Source organism: Loxodonta africana, chromosome 9 (genome assembly GCF_030014295.1).
Source record: "Loxodonta africana isolate mLoxAfr1 chromosome 9, mLoxAfr1.hap2, whole genome shotgun sequence".
NCBI lineage: Eukaryota > Metazoa > Chordata > Mammalia > Proboscidea > Elephantidae > Loxodonta > Loxodonta africana.
The window spans coordinates 118269580-118291696 of NC_087350.1; the positions used below are offsets into that span (position 1 = coordinate 118269580).

The window sequence follows — 22117 nt, forward strand, 5'->3', positions numbered from 1 at the left end:
CACCCTACGATCAGCCACATTGGATATTATTTATGAGAACTGGTGCCACCAGGTGGCAAGTTCCTGCCCTGTCTCACCAGCTCAGATCTTGTGCCACTCAAGACATCTGCCAAGTAAAAAACCACAGAAGAGTTCCACACTGAAGTCCCATGTTCTATCGCAGGAATCGCAAACTTCTGTAGGCGTTAAATATTTCAGGCTTTGAAGAGCGTATGATCACAACTACAAAAGGGAAGCATCCGCAGACGATACTTAAATGAACGAATCTGGTTGTGTTCCAATAAAACTTTATTATGGACAATGAAATATGAATTTCATATAATTTTCACATCACTAAATATTCTTTTTTTATTTTTCCCGACCAATAAAACCAGAAAACCAAAAAAAGTTTGGCACTTCCTCAAAAATTTAAAGATGGAGTTACCATATAGCTCAGCAATTCCACTCCTAATGCAGACCCAAGAGAACTAAAAGCATCTAGTCACACGGCTTGTACACAACTGTTGAGACGAGCATTATCCACACTAATCAAAGAATAGGATATGTATCCCAAATACCCCTGAGCCGATAAACGGGTAAACAAAACACGTCTATCCACACAAGGGCGTGTCATCCAGCCATAAAAGGGAATGACGTACTGATGCACGCTACAACACGGAGGAAACTTGAAAACATTCTGCTAAGTGAAAGAAGTGAGACACGAAAGGCCACACATTGTATAACCCGTTTCTACGAAAAGTTCACAATAGGCAAATTCATAGAGACAGAAAGGAGATAAGTGCTTTCCAGGGGCTGGTGGGAGGGAGAGGATGCGGGTGGCAGCTAATGGGTATGGGGTTTTCTTGTCAGAATGATGAATATGTTTGGGAACTAGATAGTGGTGATGGCTGTACAACCTTGTGCAGACACTAAAAATCAACGAATTGCACACTTTAAAAATGGTCGATTTTATAGTATGTGAGTTATATCTCAATTAAAAAAAAACAGGAAAAGTTTTTCTTAGCTTGTGAGCCATACAGAAACCAACTACAGGCTGGATTTGGTCTAGGGGTTGTCATTTGCCAACCTTGTTCTAGAACCTGACAGAGGATGGGTTAGGGTTTTACACACACACATATACACGTGCACACACACACACACACTCACATACACGCACACAGACCACAAATTAGGATATAGCCAAAAATCTAAAACTTGAAAGAAGCTGAGCCATGACCGAAAATTATATTTGATAAGAATTAGATAAAGTTATTTAAAAAAAAAGTGACAAGGGCCTATTTATGTATACTGCCACCAAGCACATAAAGTCAGTCTTGTGAAAGTAGACACAATTCAATAGACTTGCAAAATAATTATAGTAAAGATATGTGTTATATAATATACAACTTTTAAATACTAGTTTCCTTTTTTTTATGCCTAAGTCCTTTTTAAATCAAAGTAAGCTAAGAAATGCATTTACACGTAAATTACCTGGAGGTACTAGCTGTATTAACTCAAATCTGGTTAAGAAGCCTGAAAAGAAAAAAAAAAATGAGATTTTAATGCTTTAGAAAATTGCCCCAATTTATCATTAATTGCTAAATTTAAAACTTCTATCCATTACATTATTTATTAATAATAACAATAATAATTATCATTATTAATAAGTGCCATGTCAACGATGACTCATACATTTCTAGACGGCAACTTGTTTGGAGTCCCTGAGTGGCACAAATGGTTAAAAGCTTACCTACTCTCCAGGAAGTTGGTGGTTAGAGCTCCTCCAGAGGCTCCTTGGAAAAAAGCCTGGCAATCTGCTCCTGAAACATTATAGCCTTGCAAACCATATGGAGCGCAGTTCTGCTCTGCACACGTGGGGGTCACCATGAGTCAGAATCAACTCAATGGCAACTGAGTTGGCTTCTCTGGTTTGGCATTTACATAGTCCCTTTAGGTGCTAACCTCTGTGCTAAGCATTTTGTGTGGCTCATCTCATTTAATCCTCGGCATAACCCCGGGTGCCACCCATCTGCCAGTTGGTCCTACTGTGGTGGCTTGTGTGTTCCTATGACGGTGGAAGCTATGCCACTACTGTTTCAAATACCAGCAGAGTCATCCATGGTGGACAGGTTTCAACTGAGCTTCCAGGCTAAAACAGACCAGGAAGAAATCCTTATGAATAGCAGCAGAGCACTGGCCAATATAGTCCCCCTCAGGTTGGAAGGCACTCCAAACATGGCTGGGGAAGAGCTGCCTCCTCAAAGTAGAGTTGACCTTAATGATGTGAATGGAGTCAAGCTTTCGGGACCTTCATTTGCTGATGTGGCATGACTGAAAATGAGAAGAAGCAGCTGCAAACATCCATTAATAATGGGAATGTGGAATGTACAAAGTATGACTCTAGGAAAATCGTAAGTTGGCAAAAACGAAATGGAATGCATAAACATTGATATCCTAGGCATTAGTGAGCTGAAATGGACTGATATCGGCCATTTTGAATCAGACCATTATATGGTCTACTATGCCGGGAACGACAACTTGAAGAGGAATGACATCGCACTCGTCGTCAAAAAGAACATTTCGAGATCTATCCTGAAGTATGATGCTGCCAGTGATAGGACACTATTCATACATCTACAAGGAAGACTAGTTAATACAACTATTAGTCAAATTTAAGCAACCACCACCAAACCCAAAGATGAAAATACTGAAGTTTTTACCAACTTCTACAGTCTGAAACTGATCGAACATGCAATAAAGATGCATTGATAATTACTGGTGATTCATATACAAACGTTGGAAACAAAGAAGAAGGATCAGTAGTTGGAAAATATGGGCTTGGTGATAGAAATGATGCTGGAGATCACATGATAGAATTTTGCAAAACCAACAACTTCTTCACTGCAAATTCCTTTTTTCAACAACATAAACGGCAACTATATTTGTGGACCTCTCCAGACGGAATACACAGGAAATAAATTGACTACATCTATGGAAAGAGATGATGGAAAAGCTCAATGTCATCATTCAGAACAAGGTCAGGGGCCAACTGTGGAACAGACCATCACACACCTATATGCCAGTTCAAGTTGAAGCTGAAGAAAATTAAAACAAGTCCACAAGAGCCAAAGTACAACCTTGAGCACATCCCACCTGAATTTACAGACCATCTCAGGAATAGATTTGACACACCGAACACTAATGACCAAAGACCAGACAAGTTGTGCAATGATACCAAGAACATCGTACATGAAGAAAGCAAGAGATTAAAAAGACAGGAAGGAAAGAAAAGACCTAAATGGATATCAGAAGAGACTGCAAAACTTACTCTTCAATGTGGAGGAGCTAACACAAATGGTAGAAATGATAAAGTAAAAGAGCTGAGCACAAGATTTCAAAGGGCAGCTTGAGAAGGCAAAGTAAAATATTATAATGACATGTATAAAGACCTGGAGATAGAAAACCGAAAGGGAAGAACACTCTTGGCGTTTCTCAAGCTGAAAGAACTGAAGAAAAAACTCAAGCCTCGAGTTGCAGTACTGATGGATTCTATGGAGAAAATACTGAATGACACAGGAAGCATCAAAAGAAGATGGAAGGAATACACAGAGAAACTACCAAAAAGAATTGGTCAATGTTCAACTATTTCAGGAGACAGCATATGATTAAGAACCAACGGTACTAAAGGAAGAAGTCCAAGCTGCACTGAAGACACTGGTGAAAAATAAGGCTCCAGGAATCGACAGAATACCAATTGAGATATTTCAACAAATGGATGCAGCACTGGAAGTGCTCACTCGTCTACACCAAGAAATTTGGAAGACAGCTACCTGGAAAACCACCAGGAATTGATCCATATTTATGCCTATTCCAAAGAAAAGTGATCCATCTGAATGCAGAAATTTTTTAACAGTATCATTAATATCGCACACAATTAAAATTTTGCTGAAAATCATTCAAAAGCAGGTGCAGCAGTACATAGACACGGAACTGCCAGAAATTCAAGCCAGATTCAGAAGAGGATGTGAAATGAGGGCTATCATTACTGATGTCAGATGGATCTTGGCTGAAAGCAAAGAATACCAGAAAGATGTTTACCGGTGTTTTATCGACTATGCAAAGGCATTTGACTACGTGACCCATAACAAATTATGGATAACATTGCGAAGAATGGGAATTCCAGAACACTTGATTGTGCTCATGAGGAATCTGTACATGGACCAAGAGACAGTTGTTTGAATAGAACAAGGGGATACTTCATGGTTTAAATCAGGAAAGGTGTGCTTCAGGGTTATATCTTTCATCATACTTATTCAATCTGTATGCTGAACAAGTATTCTGAGATGCCGGACTATATGAAGAAGAATGAGGAATCAGGATTGGAGAAGGCTCATTAACAGCCTGTGGTAAGTAGATGATTTATCCTTGTTTACTGAAAGTGAAGAGGACTTGAAGCACTTACTGATGAAGATCAAAGACTACAGCCTGAGTATGGATTACGCCTCAACATAAAGACAACAAAAATCCTCACAACTAGTCCAATAAGCAGCATCATCATAAATGGAGAAAAGTTTGAAGTTGTCAAGGATTTCACTTTACTTGGATCCATGATCAACGCCTGTGGAAGCAGCAGTCAAGAAATCAAATGACACATTGCATTGGGCAAATCTGATGCAAAAGACTCTTTAAAGTGTTAAAAAGCAAAAATGTCACCTTGAGGCCTAAGGTGCGCCTGACCCAAGCCAAGATGTTTTCGATCATCTCGTATGCATGTGAAAGTTGGAAAATAAATAAGGAAGACCAAAGAAGAATTGACGTCTTTGAATGATGCTGTTGGCGAAGAATATTGAATATACCATGGACTGCCAGAAGAGTGAACAGGTCTGTCTTGGAAGAAGTACAACCAAAATGCTCTTTAGAAGCAAGGATGGCAAGACTTCATCTCACATACTTCGGACATGTTATTACAAGGGACCATTCCCTGGAGAAGGGCGTCGTGCTTGGTAAAGTAGAGGGTCAGCAAAAAAGGGAAGACCCTCAACAAGATGAAGTGACACAGTGGCTGCAACAATGGGCTCAAGCATAACAAGAATTGTGAGGATGGCGCAGGACTGGGCAGTGTTTTGTTCTGTTGTACATTGTGTTGCTGTGAGTCGGAACCAACTCAACTGCACCTAAAAACAACAACATAACCCTGGGTGGCAATTATAAATGAGAAGAGTTGAACCCTAATGTAAGCTATGAACTTCAGTTAATAATAAAGTATTAATGTAAGTTCAATCGTATTCGATGTACCACACAAATGGAAAAGGCTAACAATAGGAGAAACTGTGCAGGTAGGAGAAGGGTATATGGGAACTCTCTGTACTTTCTGCCCAATTTTTTTGAAAACCTAAAACTGCTTTAAAAAATGAAGTCTATTTTATTATTTTTTTTAATTTTTAATTGATTGTAGTGATGGTATTATTCATTATTAGTATGTGATAAAAAGGAGTGAGCTAGTTTTGGGGGACATGTAGATCAATTGGCACAACAAAGGTTATCAAGAAAATGTTCTGCATCCCACTTTGGTGAGTGGTGTCTGGGATCTTAAAAGCTTGCGAGCAGCCATTTAAGATGCACCAATTGGTCCCAACCCACTTGGAGCAAAGGAGAAAGAAGAACACCAAAGACACAAGGAAAACACTAGCCCAAGAGGGCTGCATAAACCAGAGACTCCATCAGCCTGAGACCAGAAGAACTAGATGGTACCTGGCTACCACCAATGACCGCCCCGAGGGGGAACACAACAGGGAGTCCCAGATGGAGAGGGAGAAAAGTATGGAGCAGAACTCAAATTCATGTAAAAAGACCAGACTTAATGGTTTGACAGAGGCTGGAGGAACCCCAAAACTATGGCCCCCAAATGTTCTGTTAACCCAGAACTCAAACCATTCCCAAAGCCCACTCTTGAGACAAAGATTAGACAGGACTATAAAACATAGAATAATACTTGTGAAGGGTGTGCTTCTTATTTCAACCAGATACACAAGGCCAAATGGGCAGCTCCTGTCTGGAGGCAGGATGAGAAGGTAGAGAGGTAGGAACTGATCGAATGGACACAAGAAACTCAGGGCGGAAAGGGGGAGTGTGCTGTCACACTGCAGGGATTTACAACTAATGCCATATAACAATATGTGTATAAATTTTTGTATGATAAATTAACGTGAGCTGTAAACTTTCACCTAAGACACAATTAAAAAAAAAAAACAATTTGCAGTGTAAACTTTCACCTAAAACACAAGAAAACTTAAAAAAAAAAAAAAGATGTTATTAGTTAAGTTATGCTGGAACAGGGTGGGTCCTAGTCACAATCCTTTCTGAGTGGCGTCTTATAAAATAGAAGGACAGACATGCAAACATAGTCACACACAAGGGGAAGACACCATGTGAGAGGATCTGTCTATATGGCAAGGAACGCCAAGAAATGCCCCTGGCTACCAGAGGCTGAGACAAGGAAGGATCTCCCCCTAGAACTTAAAAGAGAGCCAATTCCAGATCAAAGAGGAGGGCCCACCACCACCAAAGTAGGAGAGACCTGCAGGAGACAGTGCAGGGGGCTTCCTGGCCCACAGAGTGAGAAAGCTGAGTGCCTTTGGGCAGAGACTGAGGGTCAGGGGAAAGTCTATGCCTGACACATGAATTTGGGATTTGCTAGCCTCCACAACCGCGTGAGCCATTTCCTTTATATGGTTTGTCAGTTCTGTGAGACATTGCAGGGACTTAGGGAACCCAGAGACCGAAGAGAAAGTACTGAGGCGAGAGGGTACAGCTGATGTTAGAGATGATGGAGTAGGACAGCAGCTTGGAAAAGTTAGACATTTGGGATACCTTTAATCTTCACCTCATGGGAACCAGCTTTGTGCTGATCCTTACAAAAGAAATTACTCATTTACTTCCCCAGTATTGTCTACTGTCTCACCCTTCACCTAAGTCACCACTTATCTATTGTCTAGTTAGCAGATCACCCAAATTTTAAAACTTCAGGTGTCTTCTGGTTTCACTTCATTAGCCACGAATGAACCAGTTTGAACTGGTTCAAAGCCCTGCTGCTAAGTGAAAAACACCAGTCTGCAAAGGCAATATCCCGTATGATCCCAAATCTAGGACATTCTGGAAAAGGCAAAACTATAGAGACAGTGAAAAGATCAGTGATTGCCAGGGAACAATCATACAATCTAGCAAATCCCACCTATACCTACAAAGAGAGTTTGTAATAGAACAAAACCATGATTCAAATTCTATGTAGACTTTCTTGAACATAAATAATGGGTCAAACATCATAGTTTAGAAAGTAGCAGGATTTTATATATATAACTTACACACAATAGACTACCTGCCTGACTGTAGTTTATTTCTTTAGAGAGTGCCTAAACCCAAATCTGTTGTCCTCAAGTCAATTCAGACTCATAGCGACCCTACAGGACAAAGTAGAACTGCCCCATAGGGTTTCCAAGGAGCACCTGGGGGGTTCAAACTGCTGACCTTTTGGTGGGCAGCCAAGCTCTTAACCACTGCACCACCAGGGCTCTGACAGAGCGTGCCTACCTTCTAAAATGTCTGCTACAGCTCCAGGATCTATTGCGTTTTCGAATACCTGCAGAGGAAAATGGGGAAATCAGCTTTAATAGTTATTTATAGAAGCTATTTGTTATATTCTTCCAAATAATTACTATGTATAAAAGCCAGCCATATAATGTTTTAGGATTCAACAAGAGCACCTATAACAGGTACGAAGTGAGAAGTTTAACAAGTGACCCTAGAATAAATGAACGAGAAGTAACAAAATACCAAATACAAGAAGACACAAGCGGCTCAGTCTATCACATGATTAAAAACATCATCAACTGACCTCACCCTACTGTTTGTTGGTGAAAGCACATCTGGCATCAACCTCAGAGTCTTGAGTGTCCAGAGTAGTATTCCGCCTCGAGCAGATACTCACGACACGTAGTTCATTGACTAAATGACTTCTCTTCCCGAGCAACTGGCTGTGCTATGAAGCACTTAACTAAAAAGCCTATGTGTAGCACAAAAGAAAAGCTAACCACTAGCAGCTACACTCCCACAAGATCCCCCCAAAAAAGAGAGATACAGAGATAGAAGCAGAAGAAGAGGTAGAGAAGGAGAGAGGCACCCTCATCAGTTCTGAGTCTGAAGCATAAGAAAAGCATTGGGATACTGGTCCATCCATTGCCAAATCTACATATTTTGTTAAGATAAAAGGATCCGGGATATGCCTAAAATAAAAGGCATACCATGCCCCTCCCCTGGAACTCTAGAATCCTTTAGGAAACAAAAACTCTTCAGCAGAGTTTGATTTCAGGCTTTAAATGGTGTTTAGATTTAAGCATGGTTTATATGAGGTTGCTATGAGTAGGAAACAACTCAGTGGCAAGGGGTTTTGTTATTGTGTTGGGTTTTATGAGTCAGAAGGAGCCCTGATGGCGCAATGGTTAAGAATTCAGCTGAAAATCAAAAAGGTTGGCAGTTCAAATCCACCAACCGCTCCTTGGAAACCCTATGGCGCAGTTCTACTCTATCCTATATGGTCACTCACTATGAGTCAGGGTCCAATCGATGGCAGCAGGTTTGGTTTTTTGGTGCATTGTCTTAATGGCACCCAGCAATGAATTCGACTCTTGGGTCCAAAGCCAAGACTGCTTTAAGGACAAGAATTGAGGCCACCCCCGTGTCTTAGTTAACTAGTGCTGCTGTAACAGAAATACCACAGTGGATGGCTTTGCCAAAGAGAAATTTATTCTCTCACAGTTGATTAGGCTAGCAGTCTGAATTCAGGGGGTCGGCTCCAGGAGAAGGCTTTCTCTCTCTGTCAGCTCTGGAGGAAGGTCCTTATCACCAATCTTCCCCTGGTCTAGAAGCTTCTCAAGGACACGCTCTGCTCCAGGTGCTGCTTTCTTGGTGGTGTGAGGCCCCCAATGCTCTGACCATTTCCCTTTCCTTGTGTCTCTTGTAAGATAAAAGGTGGTACAGGCCACACACACCAGGGAAACTCCCTTTACATTGGATCAGGGATGTGACCTGAGCAAGGGTGTTAAATCCCACCCTAATCCTCTTTAACATAATCTAATCTTGCCCCATTAACCACAGGCAGAGATTAGGATTTACAACACGTAGGAAAATTACATCAATCACAAAATGGAGGATAACCACACAATAGTGGGAATCACCACCTAACCAACAGACACTTATTTTGGGGGGACACAACTCAATCATGACACCCAGTAATCCACTTTTGTCTTACTGACTTGGGTTTATCATGAACATGTGGATGGCCTTTCTTGGGGGAGGGGGAGCCCTAGATCATGACAGTAATTGCATCCCTTTACTCCTCCGGTGTCTAAAGATTTCTCTCAAGTGTGATCTTGAAGAGTAAATGATCAGTGTGAACTGCTCAAACACAATGGCTCTTATGTTATCATGAGTAATTGGTTATTTATCCAAACACTTTAGAACACTGGATTCTGAATTACGCAGAAGATTTGCAGAGGAGAAAATATTTTTGCTACTTGCTCAAGTATTTCCAGCTAAAGAATGAAACAGACACAAGAAAGCAGGAGCCACACGGAAGCTAGAGTATGAACCTCAAACAGCTCATACAGCAAAAACAATGCTTCATAGCGTTTTCAAGGCTGTGACCTTTTGGAAGCAGATATCCAGGTCTTTCGCCTCTAGGTAGACTTGAACCGCCAACCTTTCAGTTAGCAGACAATTGCTATACCCTCTGCACCTCCAAGGGACTTCTGCTCATAAAGCAGAGAGCACTTTTTCAAATATTTAAAATAAAACAACACCTGCATTTACTTTATTGCATTTTTAAAAATAAAAAATGGTTCCCTAATATGTTTGGCTAGTAATCTCAAATGTACAGTTTTGCCATAGAGCAGATACGGCCCCTGGAGTGTGAAGCTGAAGCTTACTCTCCTCTTCCACAGGTGATGGAGGTAGATGAGATGACCCCAAGGTCATTTATCGATGTATCACTTCATGCTTCCATGACTCTGTATCCTTGGACTTTTAGTCTAAAATCTTAAGTCTTCTAAAACCAAAAAAACCAAACCCGTTGCCATTGAGTTGATTCCGACTCATAGTAGAACCGCCCCATAGGGTTTCCAAGGAGTGCCTGGTGGATTCGAACTGCCGACCTTTTGGTTGGTTAGCAGCCGAAATCTGAACCATTATGCCACCAGGGTTTCCCAAAAGTCTCCTACAGAAGCTAATCCAAAATTGAAAAAATAAGGACATTCTTGGTGGGAGGGAGGGAGGCTGCATTTCCACCACCCTCTTTCACCACCACCAACATCTAAATGGGAGAAGTAGGTTCCCTTGTATGATCCAAGCTAACAGCCATTTATTCCTCTCCTCTCTTACCCAACCAGTTTGGTACGTTCTCCATTTAAATCAAGAGGCTGTGTGACTTGTGAAAATATTACATACAGCTTTAGCCCTTCAGAAAATCAATCCCCATCCCTTTTCCCATTCTCAGGTCAAAACAAACCATTCACTTCTGGGTACCGCCTTCCAGACCTTTAAGGCTCTATGCGGGAGCCTTCCATACGCACCCTCCTCCCCCAAAAGCACCACGTCAGGGATATTGTTTGGGGTGAAATCATTAGACTTATCAAGGTTAAAACCGACTCCATCTCCAAACTCCAAAACAAAAATCCGAGGGGTTGTCAGTGATTGCACGGCAATGAACGGATATCCTCTCAAATAATGGATATCCTCTCAAATACCTAAGTGCGAAGAGGACTGATAATGTCTTGGCTGTTTACATCATGACCGTATTCACTGGAATGGAATCTAGCCTTTATTCTGTAGCTAAAAACCCCGGTAGGCCTTAAGGAAAGTCAGTACATCTCAAGGCCTTCCTGTTGTTACAGGATTTCAGTTTTAAGATGTGTATTTTTTTAATAACTAATTTGGTAATGGTTTTTCTTTCTTTTCTTTTTTTTTTTTTCCCTGTGTTTAAAAAGGTTTGTGTCTAAGGTCTGCTAGCTAACTGATAAACTCATTAATGGAATTCAGGGGCCTCTAACACCTCCAGGAATGCTCAGAAATGCTCTCTGCTCCAGTTAGAAAATGCCATGGGAGTTCCAAGAATAGAAAACATCAACCAGGGTATTTAGCACTAGGTTGACAGAACTTGGCTCAGACCTCAGATACAAAAGTGAGTCCACCACGCAGGCTCTGGTTTTGCAAGTGCTAAAAGTGCCTTGGAGAAAATTTATTTAAAGAAAATTTACAAAATAACACCTTTATTGTAGAGCTGTGTTCTATTACACTGTCTTCGGACATCACCGATAAGAAAGCAGGATCACCTTTTCAAACTTCAGGTTCTGATGGATTATAATAGGGAACACAGCGGGGAAGCAGTCCGTCTCCAGGTACTGATTCAGGAAGTAGACGCCAAGGTACACAGCTTGCTTGCTGGGCAGGAACACCCCTGGGCAAGAAACCTTCAAAAAGAAAAAAAAGCTAAATGCATACTGCTAAATGAAAGAACCAATCTGAAAAAGGCTGCATACTATTTGATTTCAACTATATGACAGTCTGGAAAAAGCAAGACTATAGGAATAGTAGAAAGGTCAGAGGCTGCCTAGGGCTAAGGAGATAGGGGAAGGGGGATGAATAGGTGGAGCCCAGGGCATTTTTAGGGCAGTGAAACTACTATGTATGATCCTATAATGAATACATAACGTTAGGCACTTGATAAAATCCTTAAGACTGTACAACACAAAGAGCGAACCCTAATGTAAATCACTGTTGTTTGGTGGTGCTGTCGAGTCGGTTGCGACTCCCAACGACCCCTAGTGAAGCAGGCAGTCACGAAAGGGTTATTACGGGTTATTAACCATCCCATAATAGTTGTTTTTCAGAAAAGTCTACTCTTGCTACATTTTTCTTACAACTTTTACAGCTCCTCACCGTGATTGGTCCAATCCCCAGGTTTCTTGTCTTCTCCTGGCAGGAGGCCCAGGCCCAGATGTACTGACGCCAAATATACCCACTATATGGGGTCACTAAGAGTCCGAATCCACTGGATGGCACTGGGTTTGGCATGACCTTCCTGGGGTGGCAGTAGCAAGCCGTCACCATTTTTTTTAGGGCTGTGCGCAGTATTTTTAGAGCTGTGTGCAAAAACCTATTCACTAAAATTATGTGGACTGTGTGCACATGACAAGACTGAAGATCCTCGCCTCACTGTTCATGCATAGGTATGTCACTCCCTATAAAAAGAGCACATCTGCCCTGGTGCAGGAAGCCGGCGGCCTTAGGTCACAAGACCCTGCTTGTCTCCCAGTTTGCGAACTATGAATAAATCTTTCTGTTCCTCCAACCCTGCATCTGGCTGACTTCAGTTTGCTAGTCTGCTTGACAAGAACCTATTAGCCGACGGCTTCGTAAGTACAACAGAACGGAACTCTGCCTGGCCTGCACCATCCTTATAATCATTGTTATGCTTGAGCCCATTACTGCAGCCACGGTGCCAGCCTATCTCGTTGAGGGTCTTCCTCTTTTTCACTGACCCCACCAAGCATGAAGTCCCTTCTCCAGGGACTGGTCTGTCCTGATAAGATGTCCAAAGTAAAAGAGACGAAGTCTCACTATTCTTGCTTCTAAGGAGCGTTCTGGCTGTACATCTAAGACAGATTTGTTCGTTCTTCTGGCAGTCCATGGTGTATTCAGTATTCTTCACCAACATCATAATTCAAAGCCATCAGTCCTTCTTGGGTCTTCTTTATTCACTGTCCACCTTTTACGTGCGTATGAGGTGACTGAAAACTCCATGGCTTGGGTCAGGCGCACTTTAGTCCCTAAACTATGGCTCTTAGCTAACAATAATGTCACGGTATTGGTTCACCCACTGTAACAAACGGACCACACTAAGGGAGGGATAGGAGAAACTGTGCAGAGAGGAACGCTTTGTACTTTCTGTACAATTTTTCTTTAAAACTGCTCTAAAAAATAAAGTTCATCAAAAAAGGTCATAATCAGTTACAAAAGGACAAGTATTGTATAATCTCACTTATATGAAATAAGCACACACACCCCGTTGGTGCCGAGTTGATTCTGACTCATAGCGACCCTATAAGACAGAGTAGAACTGCCCTATAGGGTTTCTAAGGAGCAGCTGGTGGATTTGAACTGCCGACCTTTAGGTTAGCAGCTGTAGCACTTAACCACGATGCCACCAGGGTTTCCATGAAATAAGCCAATATATAAAAACTAAAGATTATCCATGGTTACCAGGGGTAGGAGGGAAGAGGGTGATGGGGAGTTTTTGTTTGGGGGAGGCATAGAGTTTTTGTTAATTAAAAAAAACAAACCCCTTGCCATTCAGTAGATTTTAACTCAGGGACCCTGTAGGACAGAGCAGAGCTGCCCCATAGGATTTCCAAAGCTGTAAATCTTGTTGGAAGCCGACTGCAACATCTTTCTCCATAGAGGGGGTGGTGGGTTCAAACCACTGACCTTTTTGTTATCAGCCCTGAGCTTAAGTACTGCAAACACTGTGCCTCCAGGGCTCCTTGTTTAGTCAACGATAGTGGAATATTTTGGAAGAGGATGGTGAGAACAGTGTCACAACATGAAAAGCGTAAAACCGTCACTGGATCGTAAATGTGGACGGGTTGTGCTGTCTAATGTCCCAGTGTGTATGTTTTCACTGCAATAAAATGCGCCCCACCCAAAAAACAAGTCATACCAGAAAAAAGAAAACAAACAACAAAAGAGAACAGCTTGTCTTTTAAAAACTCAAGGCTGTCAACAACTACTCCAAAGCAAGGATCTGAAGATAAGGGGGCAGGGAAACTAGAGTACTGGAAATAGAACAGCACGTTTAAAGAAAACAATGCTGAGGCATTGTGGTCAATGTCACTATGTCACTGAACGATGCGTGCGGAAATTGTCAAACGGGAACCTGACGTGCTGTGTAAACTTTCACCAAAAACTCAATAATTTTTTCTTTTTTTTTTCTTAGCATCCCACTGCCAAATTTCCCAGCCACCTCCCCCTCACCCATACCTCCCACCGCAGCACCCTCCCCTCCAGCCTGGCCTCCCGGACTTGGCCCACCCAGCTCCCCCCCACGTCTCCACCAGGTATCGGGGTGGCGCGCGCTCCTCTCCCCGCCCTCCAGGATGGCAGTGCGGAAGCGGAAGAGGCTGCCGGGCCGGGAAGCTGCTTCTTAGCCGGCGGTGCCGGGTCGGGCCGCCGCGATGACGAGCCCCCGGAGGGGCGCTGAGGGCCGCGCGCTGGGCGCCCCCGTCGCAAGCAGCAGCAGCGGCAGCCCGGGCAGCCCGGCGCACGGCGGCGGCGGCGGCAGGTTCGAGTTCCAGTCCCTGCTCAGCAGCCGCGCGCCCGGCGCCGATCCCACCTGCGCGCGGCTCCGCGCGTCCGAGAGCCCGGTGCACCGCCGCGGCTCCTTCCCGCTGGCCGGGCCGGGCCCCGCGCCGGCGCCCCCGGGCCCGCTGCCCGAGGAGGCCCGCATGGACTTGAACCCGTCCTTCCTGGGCATCGCTCTGCGCTCCCTGCTGGCCATTGACCTGTGGCTGTCCAAGAAGCTGGGCGTATGCGCCAGGGAGCGCTCGGCCTGGGGCAGCGTGCGGCCCTTGATGAAGCTGCTGGAGATCTCGGGCCACGGAATTCCCTTCCTGCTGGGCACCCTCTACTGCCTGTCCCGGAGCGACAGCTGGGCCGGTCGCGAGGTGCTCATGAACCTGCTCTTCGCCCTGCTGCTGGACCTGCTGCTGGTGGCCCTCATCAAAGGGCTGGTCCGCAGGCGCCGGCCGGCTCACAACCAGATGGACATGTTTGTCACCCTCTCGGTGGACAAGTACTCCTTCCCCTCGGGCCACGCCACAAGGGCCGCCCTGGTGTCGCGCTTCATCCTGAACCACCTGGTGCTGGCCATTCCACTGAGGGTGCTGACGGTCCTGTGGGCCTTCCTCGTGGGCCTCTCCCGGGTGATGCTGGGACGGCACAACGTCACTGACGTGGCTTTTGGCTTTCTCCTGGGCTACCTGCAGTACAGCATCGTGGACTATTGCTGGCTGTCGCCCCACAATGCTCCCCTGCTTTTTGTACTGTGGAGTCAACAATGACACCATCGCGTTGATTACAGCACCAGGGGAGATCAGGTTTCCAAATTCAGTGATGCCAACTAAGCCAGCTGCCATTCCGCTTTCCCCTCCTAGAATTTCAGGCTTACCTTGGGATTTGTAGGGGTCCCACTAGCTTGATGTGTGGCTAGGCTGGGGCACATGTGGCCATTGTTAAACACAGCCATATTAGAGAAAGCAACATTGTATTTATTCAACAACTGTGTATGTCTCCAGGAGGGCTGCAAAGAAACCAAGCTGGAGTGATTACAATGTTGCTGTTTTGGGTTTTTTTTTTAATGACTTTAGTAAAATGTGTGTTTTGTAGTGATCCCATAAGTCAACATCTCACTTGTAAATTGAACTTTGGAAAGGTAACATGCTCTTGTTCTGTAATACAGGCAGATGAGCTGTGTGCTAATCCTAGTCTTTTACAGACTTTAAACAGTATTTTACGGGTCTCAGACATAGGTTTTCCCACTTTATTCCTGAAGGTCTAGTTGCCACAGTTGGAGAGAGTTCGCCTTAATTTTCTCGGTAAGATTTTTTTTTACATTATTGTCTTCCATCTTTGCTCACTGGGTATTGAGAAGAGAGGCGTAGTACTTGTCTCTCTTTTCCTCCCAACCTCCCAAAAGATCTTTACGTAGGTGTTTGTTTTCCACTGCTTTCTCATACTGTCTTCAGCATTCAGAGGACAAGCCAAGAACTTAGTGAAGAAACACTTCAAATTGGACACACCTGAGGTGCCAGTAGAAGAAGGAGGGGGGCCCACATGCTTAGTTCTTTTGAGAAGAACAACTTGGTATGACAAAAGCTAGAGAAGCTGAATTGCTGGGCAAAGTCAGAGGAACTGAGAGATCGAGGAAAAGCTGACCCCGTATTTATGGTCAGTGGACCAGTATGGCAGGGATGGGGCCTTCTACTGAATAAAGAATAATGCTTCTCTATTGGTGTAATAGGAAGAAAAGCCTGGCAATCTGCTTCCAAAAATGTCAGCCATTGAAAACCCTATGGAGCAGAGTTCTACTCTGACACACAGGGTGCCACGAGCCAGGTCGGCGCCATGGCAACTGGTGGCTTATTGGGGTGATAAAATGGGAAAATAATGGAGGAGTGTAAGCTTTCTTATACAAGGATGACCGCGTATACTCTAGTTTTTCATATGGAACTCTGTTTCTCTTAACGCAGCTCACTTTAGGTAACAGTATTAACTCGAAGCTGCTCAGGAGGAGCCATAACTCCTAAATTCCTGTTTACATTGACCAAAAACCAGAAAACCAAACCCATTACTGTCAAATCTTAATCCCAACTCACAGTGACCCTATAGGACAGAGCAGAACTGCCCCCTAGGGTTTCTAAGACTGTAATCTTTATGGAAGCCAACTGCCACATCTTTCTTCTGCACAGCAGCTGATGGGTTCAAACCACCAGCCTTCTGGTTAGCAGCCGAGTGCTTAACCACTGTGCCACCAGGGTTCCTCTTCCAGTGACCGCTTGGTTTCAAGTGGCTCACCTGTGGCGCCTCCCAGAATCACAAGGCCAAAGACCACCAAATGCAAGATGGACTCCGCTTGCTGCTCTCTGACCAGGAAAGACAAAGGAGGTGGTGTGCTTTAAATGCTGCTCTACCTAAAAGGAGAAGCCTGGAATTACCTAGGCAACTGGTGTCGAGATTACTCATTTCTAAACAGGAAGGACTGTGGACTTAATCCTACAGAGATGCTGGTGCAGGTTCTGATGGGGTGGAAGAGTGAACTGCCAGGGCGGAAGGGCTCCCTGGAAGAGGGACGGTGACTCCTCAGAAAAAGAAGAAAACCACTCGCATCCCACCACACCCCGACCACCAGCTACCTCTTCACCTGTGAGTCAGCCAAACTAAAGCACCACGTGTTCGGGTTGTTGTTTAACCTTAAAGGAATCCTTTCTTTTCATCGCAGCAATTTTCCGGCCAGATATTTGGAAGCAATGGCATTTCCTCTGGTGGCGGTCACAAGTCTGAATATTGGGTTTTGGAAATAAGGCTTACAGTCTGGTTTGTGTTCTGGAATTCCCTGTCTGGCTGGGTCCTGAGTATGCTGCCTTTAAAGCACAGCTCAGCTCACCTGACGGTTTTTGGAATATCCCAAGTTGTACAGTACCATGATTGTACACTGAGGAATGTCTTTTAAAAATCAAAATAAAATTCGCTAATAATGTTGAATAAAACGAGATGAAAACTTGTTCACTTTTTGCTTTGGAGAGAACTTGTTAGGTGCCGTCCAGTCAGTTCCAACTCATAGCCACCCTGTTTACAACAGAACAGTACACTGCCTGGTCCTGTGCCATTCTCACATTCCGTGTTATGCTTGAGCCCATTGCTGCGGCCACGGTGTCAGTCAATCTCACTGAGGGTCTTCCACTTCTTGCTGACCTTCTACCAAACATGATGTCCTTCTCCAGGGACTGGTCTCTTCTATAGTGAGGAGGGAGACTGGTTTATCCTCAGCTTCTCAAGAATCCCTTCATCTCTGACACAATTTTGAGAGCTTGTAGTGAGTTAGTCTGGCCCTCTTTGCTGTCAGCAAACTGAGACAAAACCAGGAAATGCTGATCACCTTTGTTTCAGAGCCATGTGTGTGATGCTGTTTGCCACTTCTATGGAGGCTGGCACTGCTGTAGTTGTTAGGTGCCGTCAAGTCAGTTCTCACTCACAGTGACCCTGTGTACAACAGAATGAAACACTGTCCAGTCCTGTGCCATCCTTAAAGTCATTGCTATGTTTGAGCCCATTGCTGCTGCCACTGTGCCAATCCATCTTGCTGACCCTCTACCAAGCACAATGTCCTTCTCCAGGGACTGGTCCCTCTGGATTACATGTTCAAAGTAAGTGAGCAGTCTCACTGTCCTTGCTTCTAAGGAGCACTCTGGCTGTACTTCTTCCAAGATAGATTTGTTCGTTCTTCTGGTAGTCCACGGTATATTCAATGTTCTTCGCCGACACCATAATTTAAAGGCATCAATTCTTCAGTCTTCCTTATTCACTGTCCAGCTTTCCCATTCATATGAGGTGATTGAAAATACCATGGCTTGGGTCAGGCACAACTTAGTCCTCATGGTGACATCTTTGCTTTTTAATGCTTTAAAGAGGTCTTTTGCAGCAGATTTGCCCAGTGCAATACATCATTTGATTTCTTGTGTTTCCACGGGCGTTGATTGTGGGTGCAAGTAAAATGAGATCCTTGACCACGTCAGTGTTTTCTCCGTTTATCATGATGGTGTTTATTCAGTTACCAGGATTTTTGTATGGGGCAACTGTACTCTGTCCTTTAGGGTAGCTGTGAGTCGGAATTGACTCGGCAGCATGGGGTTTGTTTTTTTTTTTTTTTTTGGTTTTGTGTTGAGGTGTGATCCATACGGAAGGCTATGGTCTATGATCTTCATCAGTAAGTGCTTCAAGGCCTCTTCAATTTCAGCAAGCAAGGTTGTGTCATCTGCGTATCTCAGGTTGTTAATGAGTCTTCCTCCAATCCTGATACTGCTTAGGCTGATCCTAGATGGTGCTAACTGAAAGGTTGGAGTTCCGAGTCTACCCAGAGACACCTCCAAGGAAAGGCCTGGTGATCTACTTCAAAAACCTCAGCCACTGAAACCTCTGTGGAGCACAGTTCTTCTCTGAGGCACATGGGGTCACCACTGAGGCAGGATCAACCACAACTGTTTTTTTTTTAATGGAGGCTAACCAGACTTTCCATGGCAGCATCCTCTTGGCACCGTGCCTGCGATCATGACCAGTAGAGAAGCTCCCAGTAGCTTGGGATCAAACCTACATGATAGTCAGTCATGACTACAGAGGGAAGGATTGGAAAATATAAACTGAAATCGGGAATGACTGACCCCAAACAAGAACAACGGAGTAACTGCCACAGCATCACACTTAGGAATGGTTTGTTGGATAATCAGAAAACATTTTGATTGATCAGTTGATTTCCCTTTTGGAATTGGCAAGCCAGAGTCATCTCTAAGGGCAAAAGCATAGAAGACGACACGTGGTTCATAAAAAAAAAAAAAAAAATAGGCGTGGCAAAATATCAGGAAGTGATGGGGCTTTTTTAAATGAAATTATTCCCTGGTTATTTTAAAGGTTAAAAAAAAAAATCCGTAACCCTTATTTATTCTGGGAAAGAAATCAATACTTGGACTGGATGCAGGGATATTTTTTAAAAAACAAAAAAAAAAAAATCAGGATAAAGCTAAGAAACAAACGTTGAAAGAGGCTGAGTTGAATTAAACGTTAGGAAGCCCTGGAAGACCTATGCAGATAACCTCAAGGACAGAGGGATTAGTTGTCCCAATGACAATGGTGTGTGTGTGTGCGTTAAGTGGAGAAGGGGTGAGGAAACGACCCAAGACCACTTAGGAAGCTTCATGGGACTACAGAACCCCGGGGAAAGGGTCTGACTTGGGACAAGGAGGGGACGTTCGTCGATCTCTCTTACCGCCCGGATGTGCAACTCCACCACCACCTCCAGAGGCATCGTTCCCTGCGTGGGTGAAAGGACCGGAATGAAAGAGCCTTTTGTGCTGAGCCTTGTACCGATTTTTCTTAGTTTAGCTCAAGCCCTAGGGCGAATGTTCCCAGCAGCTTCCCCAGCCCCCCACCCCCTCTCATCGCCACCCGTCCCCCCCCCAACCCCGGGTCCCTCCCACCGGTACTGGTCTCACAGCTGGAGCGAGAGTCTCAGCTTCCAGAAGGCGGAAGCGTCGCGTTGCCATGGAGACTCAAACGCGCAACCTTCCACCTGGAACGCGAACGTGGCCGGGCGCAGCGCGTGATCCGAGTGTCCGCGTGCCTGGCACCGTACTGCTGGGGCGGCTGGATCCGGAGATCCCCCCAAAAAGAGCCCTATTTCCTTTGCACCAACCCCTTCCATTCTCTTTATGACCCCAATCACTATCTTAAAATGTTGACAGTTTCCGTTCTAAAAGTGGAATATGATCGCTGCCCCGTTGTAATTTAAGTACTGCCCCTTTTAGTATCCATAAGACCCCCAAGCCTTGGGATTTCCGTAACAGTTCTGATTTAATATGAGAGCCTGCCCCTGAAGGTACTCTTTTGTTTATTAAATCTGATGAACCTCGTATTTGCTTCGGAAAACATAGCCACCATCAGTAATCAAAAAATTGAACATGCTGCAAATGAGAAATGCATGGGTAACTCTTAGAGGTTTAAAACTTACCTATCCTGTGTTACCAACAATGGAAATATCTGCCAGTTTTCTCTTCATAGCATTGTTCAGCCTGTTCTGGGATTTAATTTGTCTAAAGCAAGCTTTGAATCACAGCGTCTCCTAATGAGTAGTCACTGTACTTGCCAAAGTCACGGTTACACTCTAAAAAGCGTCAGAGGTGGCCGGCAGAGCGAGAGTTCCTAACTGCCAGGGAAACTGTATTCTTTTTCCCTCTATTCACCGCATTTGATAGACGAAAAAAATGAAGGCAAGGAGAGAGTGGCTACGTCTAGCCAAGAAAAATCTGGACAGCCAATGCCGTTTCCGGAAAAGAAAAGAAAAATTGTCATGAGTCGTTTATCATTTTGCCTTGGAGGTTAACGCAGCTGAAAATACTGCAGAAAAAACTCCTGAGACACGAATTAGTTATGCATTTTGGAAATCAGAGTTCCTCTCTGTGGAAGTGACAAACTCAGCCTGATGAAGGTGGTACACTGTGTCCCCATCCAGTTCCTGGTGCTCTATCTGCACACCAAGAGGAAGGCACACAGATGGTGCCCTGTCCCTGTGTCTTCCAGAGCACTGATCTGGGGGCTTACCATGGCTTGCTGGCACCCAGACTACTACCCTGATAGATGGGGACAGAACCTGTCTTGACCCTCCAGCCTCTTCACAGGTAAGTCATAAACACTGACGCTAAGACATCCAGGTGAGTGGCAGCTAAAACGGATAAATAAATAAGTGACCAGTTGCTTAATGGAAGGAAGGAAACAATCTTTCCCAAAGGCCTGCAGAGCACTAGGCACGTGGCATGTGCTAATTCATTTAGTCCCCACAGTAACTCTTTGAGGGAGATATCATTATCTCCATTTTGCAAATTCAGACTCTAGGGCCTGTTGCCCAAAGTCACACAGCTAAGAAGGGGGCCAGCCATGTGTGAATCCAGGTATGCCCTCCCCCACCACTGCCCCTGGAACACAGACATCTGCTATGGATGGAATTGTGTCCCCCCACAATCACCAAAAAAACCAAACCCGGTGCCATCAAGTCAATTCCGACTCAGAGTGACCCTATAGGACTGAGTAGAACTACCCGATAGTTTCCAAGAAGCTCCTGGTGGATTCGAGCTGCCGACCCTTTGGTTAGCAGCGGTAGCACTTAACCACTACACCACTAGGGTTTAAAATCCTAACCCCTGTAGTGGTCATAATCCCATTTCGGGGAATGGGTTTCCTTTGTTACGTTAGTGAGGCAGTATTAGTGTAGAGTGTGTCTTAAGTCAATCTTTTTTGAGATATAAAAGAGATTAAACAAGCAAGCAAGAGGGTACAGTTGTGGGGAAAATAGATGCCGTATCACATGGAGGTCACCAAGGAGACAAAGACCTTCCTCCGGAGCCAACAGAGAAAGCCTTCCCCTAGAGGCGGCACCCTGAATTCGGACTTCTAGCCTCCTGTGAGAAAGTAAATTTGTTTGTTAAAGCCACCCACTGGTGGTATTTCTGTTACAGCAGCTCTAGGGAACTGAGACAGCATCCTAGTGAGCCCTATATACGCGATGTCCCAACCTGTGCTCTTCCCTTCTTAACTCGACGTAAGCGGAGTCTCCTGGCTCGGTTTCTAGGGCAAGGCCCTCTTCTGGTCTCCCTCCAACTCTCTGGCCATCTTTTTTCTCTGTCCATTTTTAGGTCTATCCTCTTCCACCTGTTTCTAGGTCCTTTCCTTGCTCACTCTGTATCTTTACCAAGGGGGTCATCCAATGTAG

General features: G+C 44.4%; 2 protein-coding genes across 2 annotated transcripts in view; one reads left to right on the plus strand and one right to left on the minus strand.

Annotated features, from left to right (window-relative positions):
- SPATA6L (spermatogenesis associated 6 like) overlaps positions 1-19776 on the minus strand; it is a 55142-nt gene extending 35366 nt beyond the window's left edge. Inside the window, exons 1-4 of the mRNA XM_023539426.2 lie at positions 19622-19776; positions 11361-11498; positions 7567-7615; positions 1471-1512 (exon numbers count right to left, since the gene is read on the minus strand). Coding sequence (XP_023395194.2) covers positions 1471-1512; positions 7567-7615; positions 11361-11498; positions 19622-19660 — 268 coding nt within the window. The 5' untranslated portion in view covers positions 19661-19776. The remainder of the gene's footprint in view (positions 1-1470; positions 1513-7566; positions 7616-11360; positions 11499-19621) is intronic.
- On the plus strand, positions 13953-18439 carry PLPP6 (phospholipid phosphatase 6). Its single transcript, XM_003420474.4, has one exon. It carries the CDS (start codon positions 14262-14264, stop codon positions 15144-15146), a length of 885 nt encoding a protein of 294 aa, XP_003420522.1. The 5' UTR covers positions 13953-14261; the 3' UTR covers positions 15147-18439.
- Positions 19777-22117: the final 2341 nt, after the last annotated feature.